This window comes from Macaca mulatta, chromosome 9 (assembly GCF_049350105.2).
Source record: "Macaca mulatta isolate MMU2019108-1 chromosome 9, T2T-MMU8v2.0, whole genome shotgun sequence".
Lineage (NCBI taxonomy): Eukaryota > Metazoa > Chordata > Mammalia > Primates > Cercopithecidae > Macaca > Macaca mulatta.
In genome coordinates, this window is record NC_133414.1 from 13,124,004 (window position 1) to 13,137,887 (window position 13,884).

The following is a 13,884-nucleotide window of genomic DNA, read 5'->3' on the forward strand; positions in this document are numbered from 1 at the left end:
ATTACCCTTAAGGAATATAATTGTGAATTCTAACCATGAAAACAATTACAGAAATCTGTTTTAAATACAATTCAATGTTAGAAATCCAAACATAAAATTGCATATACACTATGAATGTGATTATATAAAAAAAACTAAACAATACTAGATCATAAGCAGAAATGCAAATGGCTTCTTTAACATAGTGAGGTTACCAGTAATCTTTTTCCCCATTTTCAAAATATATTTATTTTAATGTTGTGGTTAACAAGAAGAAAAGGGGGTTGTGGAAAATGAAGAAAACTGATTAGTTTAAATGAAATTAGACAAAAGTATAAATAGAGGCAAGAGGGGAGTGCTTACCTAAACTAAACTTAAAATCCCCTCTAACCCACCTGTTCTCCCAATACCAAGCTTTCCCTAATTTCTTAATGTCAGTCTCAATCTCTCAATGCTGGGTCTTCACATACGTTGTTCTTTCTGTTCAGAACACTCTCCTCTTCCTCTTCACTAGGTCTCAGCTGGAACATTTCCTTAAAGTGTTCCTCCCAATCTCCCTGTGAGGACAGATTCCCTTGCTCCTGTAGGAGCAAAGACTCCTTGGATGTCCCTTTTGGTATTACTAAGAATGTACTACTTGCTGAATGTCTGGCTTCCCCACCAGTTCTATGCTATACAAGGCCAAGGGCCCTGTCTGTCTTGTTCTTGGCTGTATCATCAAAGACCACCACAGAAGCAGTACATACGTAGGGGCTCATTAAGTATCTGTTTATACTAAAATTAAAACAATTATTATTTATTCAAAATTACAATTCTCTTCCTTAAAACGTGTTTTAAAATCAAAGATTCAAACACCATGACCCCTAAAATATTTTAAGAAATTAATTTATAGTATCATGTGTCTCAAAGTTGTCTAACTTTGAATTTCCTATCCTTTGCAATATTCCAAGTTAATCTTCTAGCTTTCACTATACCTTGCAATTATTAAACTTTTAACAGTCATAACTATAAGATGATAAGTATTCTGACATTTCATATTAAAATCTAATATGACCCATAAATCTCTACAGCCTAATGAGAATCAGAGTCCTGAAATGTTCATTTATTCTATTTTTGGCTAAAGAAAATTTATCAGGACAAAAGAGGCACCAGGTTATGAGAACAGCTAATCTTTAGTGAAGCAATCTCGATTTATATATGAATAGCTATAGCTGTTTTATTATTATAAAACAATTAAATTCAATACTGCTATACTTTATACCCTCATTGCATTTGTTCAGTAGCATCTTGAGATTTTATCAGATAATTCAGAACAGGAATTCTGCTAAAAAGGGATCTCTCCATAAAAGGCAAAGGCTGTCTCATTTCACGGCCATCTCATATTCTAGAAAATATTTCATGGTCATTTTTTTCTCAAGCCTTTGAAATAAAAGTAAAATAGAAACTAGTAAAGCAGAACAATAAATTCTGTACTTATGCAAGAGATTTGAATCCTATTTCAATTCAAGTAGAAATGGGGAATTTTCTACTAAACAGCTAAACATGAAGGAAATCTAGAGATCACCAAGCAGTCTTCCTTTCTCTTCAAGGCAGGCTTCCTAACAGAATGTCCCCTAACCAGTCACACCTGTTAGGTCAGATCCCATTACAGGAACCCTCCATCATCCATCATCTGAGGAACAGTCTATAAAACAACTGGTCTGTTGTCTTCAAAAACATCCATATCACAAAAGGTAAATAAGATCTGAGGAACTATTCCAGATTAGAGGAGATTAAAGAGACTGGATGACTAAAGGCAATGTGTGAATAACACTAGCTGAATCCTGTATTGGAGGAGCAAAATGCTGTAAAGCACATCATTGGGGAAACTGTCGGCACTGGAATAAAGATCATATATTAGACAAGTCTAATTCATTTATGTGATTATTTTACCGTGGTTATGCAAGAGAATGGCGTTGTTTTTCGGAACCACACTCTGAAGTACATACGGGAAAAGAAGTTTGATACATGCAACCTACTCTCAAATTGTTCAAAAATAAATCAGTGATATTTTTAAATACATTTTCAGAAATAATATTTAAAAATAAAGAATTGATACTACTGAAAAAATAAAGTTGGACTGGTTGGTAAGGAGTAGATGTAAGAATTTCATCTGCTGAGAAGAGATACACACTAACGAAAGAAAAAAATAATGAAGGAAAACTGTAGATCTAGACATTGTTATATTTCATCAGAATGCAGCCAGCACTGAGCTAGAAAAGCGTATCTTTTCAGTTAGAATAAAATGTCTGGTGTCTAACAATTTTTACATCACACTGTGGGGAAAAGAGCAATAACTCCATTTTTATAATACAGATCAAACATTTTTAGGTAGCTTTTGTTTTTAAGCACAGAGATACTGCTAAGGAATCATGTGAGAATCAAATTCCTTTTAACAAAGTCAGTTTGGATACCCAGATAGTAGAAGTAGAGTTTTTCTTCTGTTCTGTGCAAAGACCCCCATGTATAGATGTATATAACATACCTATAGGTACAAAGTTTCTATACAAGGTCTCATTAAGACTGATTTTTTAAAAAACCACAATGGCCCCATTGCCCCCATGTATGGAAACCCGGATAAGATAATGGCAATGGAGAAGCGCCTTTTCTTATCCAGAGGAGACACTGTAACAGCAGTAAAGGTTTCCCATTAGCAGTAAGGCAACCTGCTTTACATAGCTTCTAGGTCACATCTATCAGCAGAAATATTTTTTATAATAAAGCATGCCAACAAAATACATTCTAGTAGTCATATTATAATGGCCTGAATTAACCACTTAGCATGTAAATTGCTGTTATGTTAGTTAAAACAACAAAGTTAAGCAGGTTTGAAAATTAAATTCAATCTCTGCTGTACCATAATTGTCAAAAGTAAATAGTTTGCAATGCTCTTCCAACACTGGTAATAGCTGGTTCCTCCTCTTCTAATCCTGAACACTTCACACATCACCTACATCACATATCATAGAAAGACAATAATGTATAATTGTTACCAAAGGAAAACACACAAGACCAACAATTATAATTTACATAAAAACTTAATACATATATACATGTTAGCTTTTACAAATTTCTCTCAAGTTAAAATCAAGCAAATATATTCTCCCTTACCTTGCAAGTACTAGAATATAATAAGGTTTACCAGTGAAGAGATCACGGTGCTTTACTGTACAGTGTCCATTCTATAAATTCCATTTCTATTCCATTCGTTTAACATCTAAAACAGGCAACTGTATTTTTAAAAAGACATTGTGACTCCAAATGCCCCACAACTTAATATAAATGTTAATGAATATCTATTAGTCGCTGACTATAATCTTTTTATATTTTATTGTTTAAAGTTTAACACCTGAATGCTACCAATGTGTGAGAACAAAATCAAACCAGTGCTGCTCCAGGTACCAAGGCAATGCCAGGGGAAGTCAGTTTCTAAAGTCAGAGGGAAAAGATAGCACTCTACTACCCACTGCCTGTACAACGACCACTATCTCTGAACATGAATAAGAATAACCCATAGGAGAAGTTTTCATTTTCACCTGACGTCCTAACTTCTGGGCCACATTCATGATACAAACATACAATGCATTTCAGTTTTAAAAAAGAATTAATTTATGGCTCAGTGCTTAAAAGTAGGAGTGAGAGACTGGGATAAGGGGAGGAACTGGGAAGATATTTTCACTCTAGGTCTGACCTTTCTAACCCATAGCTTTAAAGAGAAGCTGAAAAGAATTACTTTCACAGTCACCTTGTCTATCTCCAAAAAAGTCACACCAAAATACTATTTTAGATCAATTTTGAGGAAGAGAGACAGAGGCTTGAAAATTTCTAGTATCAATTTCTCACTCCAGGAAATGAGATTTCTGTACAATGGCACCCATCACATATACTGATAGCCTCAAATTCCCTTAGTAGAAGACGTCTATTTGTGTTTAATGCAAAACATGATAATATATAGCTGTCCAGATACCACTGTAAAAACTGGATGTTAATTATGTGGAATTTTATTCAGACCATGTAACAAATCTCACTAAGCTGTGCTTTCCGCTACGTCTTTTCACAAATAAAAAACATTAAAAATCATACATATAATATTTTCATATAGAAATCCAGTTTTGGAGAAGTTAATGTAAAAGAGATATAGATTTTTTTTCCAACCAGTACATCAATTCTAATAACACAGATTCAAAAAGAAAACTGTAAAAATCAAACTCTATTTTCTAAAATTAATGAAAGAGATAACAAGACGAATATTTAAGAGCATTAATTTGAAACATAATTCCCCTCTGAACTCTGGCTGCCAGGAGAACAAGCAGAAGGAAGCAGAGAACACGCGCCTGCATTTCGAATGATGGTACTTCGGAAAATCCGACTCAGAGCAACATAGCAGGCCCCCAAACCCTGAAAAGTGTGTTTCTTGTAATTTAGGATATTCTGTAACTAATACAGGAATTTCTTGTTTTACCCAATAGATGTACGCCTATAAGGCAAAATAAGAAATGAAAATTTTCTCACTGACTTAACAGTAAATTTTAAGAGTTAGAAGAAGGCTTCCAGATGATCTATCTGGTATCTACATTTACAAATGAGTAAAGGATGTGTGGGGAGGCGGTTAAAGCAGTCAAGCCACTTGCCATACATAATAACATGGCCACCAGCAGCAAAGCCAGGGTTCCAACTCAAGTCTCTGGGACTCTGGGAACATAAAGAGGCCTGCCATTGGAAAACTTACTGCTTTCAGAATGGAACTCTAAATAGTTCTCTTAAAAATGGAGTATCTTGAAACTATTATAAAGAAGTCATGTGGAGCACACTGGTTTGTGTTGTACTAAAAAAATTTCATTAAAGTTGATTTACATATAAAATTTATCTATATTATGCAATACGTTGTAGATCTAAAAGAAAATGTTTAATAACAGGTCTATAAAAACTAGATAGATATAGCTTTTGAAGAATAAAAATATAATAGTAGGTATATAATTTGAAATTTTAAGATTTAACTAGTAAAAATAATTTAGAAGCTTTACTGAGCTTATACTACTACAGTAATTTACATTTATGCAAAAAATTAAATCACTTAATAAAAGGAAAACAGGCTTTTACAGAAAATGTTTTGTTTAAACATTTTAATTTCTTGATAGAGGTGTGTATGAGAGGGGGAAAGGGAGAGGGAAAATCAAATAGACAAAATGTAAATATTTGATAAATCTGACTAAAAGGAATGTGGAAATTTGGAGTACTATTTTTACAACTTTTCTTGTTGTAAGTTTGAAAAAATATCAAAAGAAAATATATAAGAAAAAATGTAAACCACCTCCCAAAAAGTTTTAACTTAAAATATCAAATATACTCTATAAATAAGAAAAGCCTATATTAAATTCATATTTAATTTCCCATAGTATCAAACCAAGAATTACTCTTTTTATTTTTTTGAGACAGTCTCACTCTGTCACCTGGGCTGGAGTGCAGTGGCTCAATCTCAGCTCACTGCAACCTCCACCTCCCTGGTTCAAGCGATTCTCCTGCCTCAGCCTCCCGAGTTGCTGAAATTACAGGCACCTGCCACCATGCCCAGCTAATTTTTTAGTGTTTTTAGTAGAGACGGGGTTTCACCATGTTGGCCAGGCTGGTCTTGAACTCCTGACCTCAGGTGATCCGCCCACCTCAGCCTCCCAAAGTGCCGGGATTACAGCCATGAGCCACCACACTCGGCCTCAGAATTACTCACTTTTCTACAGCAAGTGGTCAAAAGAAGATAAATTAGCTAAAAGCACAGTATATTCCACTTTAAATAGTCAGTATTAACAACAATGAAATACACTAAACTAAGAAATTGATCACACACATTTTCTGAGAAGCAATTTCTGCTGGCATTCTTCACCAACTGACTACAGTTGAAGGCTGTCACAGATCTGACAGTGACCCCGGCCCACTAAATGCCATCAGGTTCCCCAGTAACTGTCAGCCACAAAGTCTCCATACATTTCCAAATCCCTCTCCTCCATTAAGAAACACTGTTTATATATTCATTTTAAGAATAACTAATATTTAGAACTTTATATTCCCAAATCTAAATTTATCAAACATAAATGAGTCTTAATATAACAAAAGGATACCTGTTAAACTTTGTAAGGGGATTTAAGATTCCATTAAATAACAGACATGCTGGCATTTCAAATACAATTCAACTTAAATTTTCTTTTAACTTCTACCCAACTTTGGAAGCACGCAGCTATTCCACAGTTTATCTACCTAGATAGGCTACTGTCCTAGAGAGTTTTAGCCAGTACTTATGGGAAGTTTTCTGCTACTTGGAGCACAATTTTTTTACTTAGTAAGACTCAAAAGGATCCTTCTACTACCACCAAGAGATTTAGTAATCTATTCAATTATTTATAATATTACCTGCTCTAACAAATGTTCAAACAAATTGTTCTTCACTTCAGCATGAACACTTAGTTCCCTGCTCCAGTGAATGAAGATCTTTACTCCTACACTACTAGAAAAACACAAATACACTACCCCACAAATTACTCACTGCCATTACTCTTCCTCAGGTGAAAGAGAAACATTTCATATTGAAAAATGACCTCAAAAAACTCATTTCATTATTTAGAACAAAGGGCAGAATCAAACACTCCAATGTCATAGATTCACTCCTGTATTACCCAGCCAGAAAAGAAAAACTCTTAGGAAACCTATCACGTAATTAGTTGCAGAGCAAAACTTGCCTGAAGAAACTGAAATAAAATACAGAACATTAAAATTTTAAAACAGAGCAAATAAGCTAGTTAAGTGTTGTTTTTGTTTTGTTTTTGGTTTTTGGTTTTACTTAAAGCTTTGGAAAAGGAAATTAAGTAATACTCTAATTACTTTTGTGTTTTGGTGTTTTCACTTAGTTGTTTTTTTTTTTAACATATTCTACCAAAATAATCACTACATTGTGCCTTGCGTACAAGCTTCTCTTGTGACCATTTATATTATGGATCTGAGAGCTCATTTTCAAATCATAGTCACAGTCTGAGTATAACAACTTAATTTAATATTTGGTACCATCTGAGAAAAACAAAATAGGCAAGTGTGATAAATGCTAAATACGCAAATACAGAAAAACAACAAAAATTTATGTACTAAAAATCAAAAGGCTTTTTGTGGATTGTCACTAAGTACAATCCACAATGAAATACACATCATAATAGCATCATATAGTACATTTTCCACAAAACAGATATTCAGCCTCAGAACGTGATAGGCTATATATCCACCAGAATAAAAGCTGAAAAACATCATGAAAATTCTAGATGGGGTATTCCAACTACTGTGCCAAGAGGGTGCCATGGCAGCAAGCCAAGCCTGGCTGCCTGGGCTGAGACGTTAGAGCCAGGTGCCTCTAAGCCCTAAACAGCTTCTTCAGTTTATCCCACGTGATGTATAGCTATGACCATGTTCTAGCGCTTGATAACATGGAAAGGGTTGGGAAATACTGCATAGATAAATCTACCCAGACACACAAATATCCAATCTTTATTTTAATCTCCAGAAAAATATTGGGGGAAAAAAAGTTAACCCATCATTCCCACCCAAATCTAAGTTTGGAAATTCCATCTAAACTTCAATGACATATATTGCTATTTTTTAGCCTGTACCATGCATCCATAATTTTTTTTTTTTCAAAAACAAGAACTCTGACACACTTGATCACGACCATTTGGAAGACTTACAACCCCCTAGAAACTGCAGCACAAGGCAGATCGCTCTAATACTCCCTACCCTTTGGTACAGTGGTCTACTCAAGAACAATTTTTTTTGCTAAAGAAAATCATCAAATTGACAAGAAAAAGAAACGTAACTCAGTCTGATTCAAAGGGAACTTGGAAAGAACTGAAAACTAAAAACAAGGCAAGAAAGGGTGAATACTGTCTGTGTAACCAATCTTTTTAACTGACATCTAACAAAATATCTGTTTGTCAGGGTAATTTTTTCCAGAATGAAATCTCATTAAGTTGCTCCTCTAACTGAAATCCTTTAATAGCTCCTTAAGCCCTACAGGATCAAGTCCAAACTTCCTAGAACGTAAATGACCTGGACCCCAATTTCGTCTCCTCCACCTTTACAATCCCCCTTTCCTATCTCTAGACACCAGAATGTTCAATTCGCTAGTAACACCTATGAGGAGTCAGAACATCACACCTTTCTCACACTGCTCCACCAGCCTGGAATGCTTTGTCTCAGGTGAAGCTCTACACTTACACTCTTCTCATGGCAACAGCTCTAATTTCACCTAAAAATAATAATAATAAAACACAGAATAGCTCCTGCATACTAACGACATTACTTACAAACACCCAAGGTAGTGCAATATTTATTGAACACCTATTAAGTGCCAGGAACAGTGTTTGGCTCTAGGAATGAAATCATCTTTGCCCCTCCAGGAGCACACAGATTAGAGAAAGATACAAGCAAATAAGCAGATGATTTGAATACAGCTTGCTGGGTCCCAGAACCAGGCAGGCAGAGTGCTATGGAGAAGCAGCATACAGGGCTCACCTCCCAGCTGGAGTGCTGTGTGGGTGACAGGCAGTGGCTCTGGGAACTAGCAGACTACTCAGAAGCTGATTTTTTTAAAAAAGAATCTGAAGTGTGAAGTAAGGTGTTAAGTCCCCAATGGCATTGTTCTTTCTCTGTAGCTTCCCCTTCTTCACACAAACACACAGAAATAACAGATGAAAGAGAAGCACAAGTCACTAAAATGGCATAGCTATGCCCCAAACATCTCCACAGTTCAGAAATCTAACAGGAACATAAAGTGTGAGGCACACTGAAGGCACAAGGTCAGCTGGACTCTGGGCCCAGAGTAGGACAAAGCAGCAGGAAGTTTTGTCCTGTGGGGTAACTGTAAAGAAAAGTTTTCCCTAGGAATCAGGGTCAAGAGTCAGGCTCTGTGCCTAAAGCCAGAAGCTGGGGTGGCACTCTTCCTTAATTATGAAACTAGATTGAAAACGCTTCTGCTAACTGTGCTGAGGCTACGGCTTACAGGAAGTTGCTGACCTAATGCCAGCTGACTGAGTGACTGAATCTGTGATGTCCCCAACATCACCATGAGACCAGTGCTCTGACCCACTAACACAGACCTGATTCTGATCTGGGAACTCCAAAACCAGGCAGAGACAACTGTGAATCTGCTAGACCAGCAGGAAAAAACCAAAAATCACAAAAAGAGAGAGAGACATAGGAGCAAAAATACTTCCATCGGAATGTGCCTGCAAATTACAAAACATGATGAAAACATCAACAATCACAACATAAATTCACTGAAGACAAAATTTTTAAATTATCAAATGATCCGAAAAAGACTTTAAAATAAGCATGTAAAAGATCCACAAAGAGATAAAAGAATGACAGAACCAATTGTTTTAAGTAGAAATGGAAAAGAATTAGTGGATATAAAGAAGAACCAGTTAAAAATCTTGCAAATGAAATATAAACATTGAAATTTAAAGATGAAAAATATTATGTGGTTCAAATACTATTAGTTGCTTGACAAGCCACTCCTCCCCTCTGCCTTCATCCTCGCAGGACTGTGATCTCTGTTTTGTAGGGTAAGCAGTGTACAAGACACCGTCCAACACCAAGATTCAAACATGAAAGGTGCAGGCTACTTGTCTTCAAAAAAACTTGCATCTGCAACACTGATCCTAACAGAACCCAAAAATTGCAGAGTAGAAGGAAATTCATTTTACTTTCCAAAAATGTAAGCGTTTTTAAGTTAAAATGCTTGCCATTTATTTTAATTTTTGTGAACTAATTATCATTTTCAATAGAGTTAGCACTTTACATTAGATAAACATTCTCACAAAATGTCATGATTGAAGCTGAAACAACAAAAGCTCTTTCTTGGCCGGGCGCAGTGGCTCACACCTGTAATCCCAGCACTTTGGGAGGCCGAGGTGGGCGGATCACCAGGTCAGGAGATCGAGACCATCCTGATTAACACGGTGAAACCCTGTATCTACTAAAAATACAAAAAAAAATTAGTTGGGCGTGGTGGCGGGCGCCTGTAGTCCCAGCTACTCACAAGGCTGAGGCAGGAGAATGGCGTGAATCTGGGAGGCAGAGCTTGCAGTGAGCGGAGATGGCACCACTGCACTCCAGCCTGGGCGACACAGCGCAACTCCCTCTCAAAAACAACAACAAAAAAAAACTTTCTTAATCTATATTGAACACATCTAGCCACTATCCTTGTTTCTTCAAAGTACACTACCAAAAAGTATACCACTGAAAAGTCGAAAATCAAACACCATTCCTTACGATATTATTCTCAGTAGAAAGCACTCCAAGATTTACAATAGCAGCTTCATTTTCACTTATCAACTGCCTAATTATTTGAACTGTTGATAAGAAAAGCTGTCCTATTTCATATTAAGGTAAATATAATCAATACAAATAATATGTGAAAACATTTAAACTTTAATATTGTCCTCCAATAAGAAAATGCTCATTTCATCCCAAAGATTCCATAGTCAGGAAATCTGTACTTCAAACCTCCATATAATCCCAGTTAGGGTAAAATCTCAATTCTTTTCCCACCCTCTAAAAGGAAACAGTTAACACAAAAAAGTAAAATCCAGTTCTCTTATTCACAAGCAGAAGTATATAGGAATACAGAGAAAAATTATATATACTATCCCCTTACAACTAAGAAGATAAAATCATCAAATGTGGTTAAGCCCAGGATAGCCTTGGTTCTTTGTTCTATCAGAGACATTGATAGATTGTTAGAGGGTTTTTTTCCCCTTAAATACAATGTAACCCATGTTACTCAATGATTAAATTTCACACAATAAAACCTCTACTAATTATGGTCAGCTGCAATGTTCACTATAAAACCTCTACTAATTATGGTCAACTGCAATGTTCCCTATTCATATTTCTGAAGAACCATTTTCCAATGGCAAGTCAATATAAAATTTGAGATAACAGAACTAAATCAGCCAAGGAGCTAATGACCAGATTTCCTCGTCACATGAAACTTGTGACTAAATCAAACATCAGAAAATATCTCCTTGCCTTAATACAGACAAGTGCAGAGTGCTGAGTGGAATCAGATTATTCAATCTCTGAATAAGTGACATAATTCCAATTTATTCAGTAACCGTTTTTCTTTTTCTAAGCACAATACTGCAAATGTTCCTGAGATGGCTGGAAGGAAAAGAAGCAACGCACTTACTCATGACTGGAAATGGCTCTGAATGTTGTCCCAATCAGATAGTAAACCAAAATCTGCTGTCCAAGGTTTCTCAGAGGAATACATGTCCTAGTCAGGAAACAAAGAGAAAGAAATAGTATTTTCTATAGGTCAATATTTAAAATAAAGTTTTCTTAAAGAAAATAAAGAAAATCATTTTGTTTCAAAAATGTTCTACTATTTCCAAAAGAACTCTTGTGATCACCTATTAAATATAAAAGATCATTAATCAACCTCTAGAACATCCTGTTGAATTCATGTTTTCCTTTTCTGAAATAAGTTACTTCAAATATAAACGATATGTATTAAGTAATCATCACAGAGAAACTTAACAGGTATCCTTTGTCTTCAACACTAAAAACATTTCTTCCCCATTCCCAACTAAATCATAGGTAGAAAGCACTCCATCTAGGGTAAATACAGCCCACATCATACCTGCTGAGTATATTTTGATTGCACATAAATGATTAATGCAAGACATCAAATAAGGATCAGCAAAGTTATTGCTATAGACTTTCTCTAGTAATGAATATTTTCTTCATTATAAAAGTAATATGGGTTCATGGTTTTAAAAAAAAAAGAACAACAATAAGGTAAACTTCTCTCATATTACATTACCCTTACCTCTACATCTACACAATCATTTGGGACACATTTCCTTTCAAGCCATTTTTTTCTAAGTATTTTAAAAATATACTTGATACTACATACAAAATTTTGTACTTGTTCCTTTCCACTTAAGAGTAAAACATAAAACATCAACTTGTGTTAGTATTAATAAAAACTTAACCCTTTGCTAAGATTTACATTATAAATCTTCCTCTCTTTATTACTGTATTTCTAAAATATTAATATACGCATAAATATTAATGTTATATTTAAACAACCATGGATGCACAAATGCCTACCTAAATCTAACAAAAATTCCACAGATAAGATCAGACTCAATACAAAATGTACACCTGTGCTACCTCATATGTAGCTTCCTTCATAAACAAGCTACTTCTTCCAATCACAATAGGTAATGGCTATTTTCTAAATCAATTAAGAAAACAGTATACTACTACTAGAGACCTCTGCTTTAGAATCAAAGTTAGGGAAATACTTTTTGAAGAAATACTGCTTGCCACGTCTATATACCGTACTTGTGTCATGTAATTTACATGAGAAGTATTTCATCTGCAGAATGAAAACAGATTGTATCAGCACTTATGCGCGCAGCATGGCCCACACACTGTAATTAGCATGACATAGAATCACAGTGCTGCCATGTAATACCCTGACCCCCATTCTACATGCTTTCCTCTTTATCTGTCCACTTAAGTGATTTCCATTTCCAGAAAATGCAATTATCCCAAAGGAAATGAGAAGTTGTATGGAAAACCTAAAACATATAACCCACATGCTAGTTTTAGAATACATGATGAAAGTTTCTCACAAGAAGTATACTTTCTTAATGATGCTTAACTGACTCTCTTTAGATCTGTTTTCCTGCCTAGGAAACTCTGAGGTAGGACATGTGGACCCGGAGCATGCTGACCGCTGACAAGGAAAGACAGTCCCGTGTTACAAATAAAGCAGGATTAAATGTTCACAGATGACCCTAGAGTCCACTTAAATTTATACTTGTAGAGTCTAGTCTCTTTGACCAGGGACTTTTCTCCTTATGTTTAAACAAAAATTTTTAATCTTAAATTTAAAACTCCTAAATGGTAACATTAAAGCACCTTGTGCTATGTAGCACCCTACCTCCTGCCTATAACCAAAAGGAGCCAAAGAAATACTTATTCAAAGATTTCAGCTCTTAAGACATCAAGAGTTTTCTCAGCACCAAAAATAGCAACCTCAAAAACACCAGTATAATAAAACCTACAAACACTAGACTTATAATCTTACCATCTGAGGTAATAAATGTACGCAAATTTTATAGTTTACAAAACTATACAGTTAAATGAATGTTTTGGAATTAATGTCATGGAGTAGTTCTTAGAAACATTTATAAATGACATAACTGAAGTCACACGTTCAGGATTCTTTATTTACACTAATCATAGCTTTAAAATGTAGATCCTCTGACCTTCTTTTTTATTTATTTATTTACTTTTTTTTTTTTTTTTTTGAGATGGAGTCTCGCTCTGTCCCCCAGGCTGGAGTGCAGTGGCACCATCTCCGCTCACTGCAAGCTCCACCTCCCGGGTTCACGCCATTCCCCTGCCTCTGCCTCCCAAGTAGCTGGGACTACAGGCACCTGCCACCAAGCCCGGCTAATTTTCTGTATTTTTCGTAGAGACAGTGTTTCACCATGTTAGCCAGAATGGTCTCAATCTCCTGACCTCGTGATCCGCCTGCCTCAGCCTCCCAAAGTGCTGGGATTACAGGTATGAGCCACCACACCCCACCCCTCCGACCTACTTTCAAAGTAAGGAGTCTACCAATTCTATATGCAACAAGGTAGTTGAGCAGCACACAGGAGAAGATGTTCAGACTCCCTTTCTCCTCCCCTAAATGCTACCTTTGCACTAAACATACAGAGGTGAAAGAAGAAAAATCTTACTTTCTGTTTCTCACACCATCCAACAGGGAAAAAGTAATGTCTTAAACCCACAATTTCACATCAAATTATA

At 35.6% G+C, this 13,884-nt stretch overlaps 1 protein-coding gene across 2 annotated transcripts in view; it reads right to left on the reverse strand.

Annotated features, from left to right (window-relative positions):
• The window catches only part of USP6NL (USP6 N-terminal like), a 155,208-nt gene that overhangs the window by 130,771 nt on the left and 10,553 nt on the right, over positions 1-13,884 (reverse strand). For both annotated transcript variants that reach the window (XM_077944908.1, XM_015146448.3), the window contains exon 2: positions 11,243-11,329. In XM_077944908.1, the coding sequence (XP_077801034.1) occupies positions 11,243-11,246 (4 nt within the window). In that variant the 5' untranslated portion in view covers positions 11,247-11,329. The remainder of the gene's footprint in view (positions 1-11,242; positions 11,330-13,884) is intronic.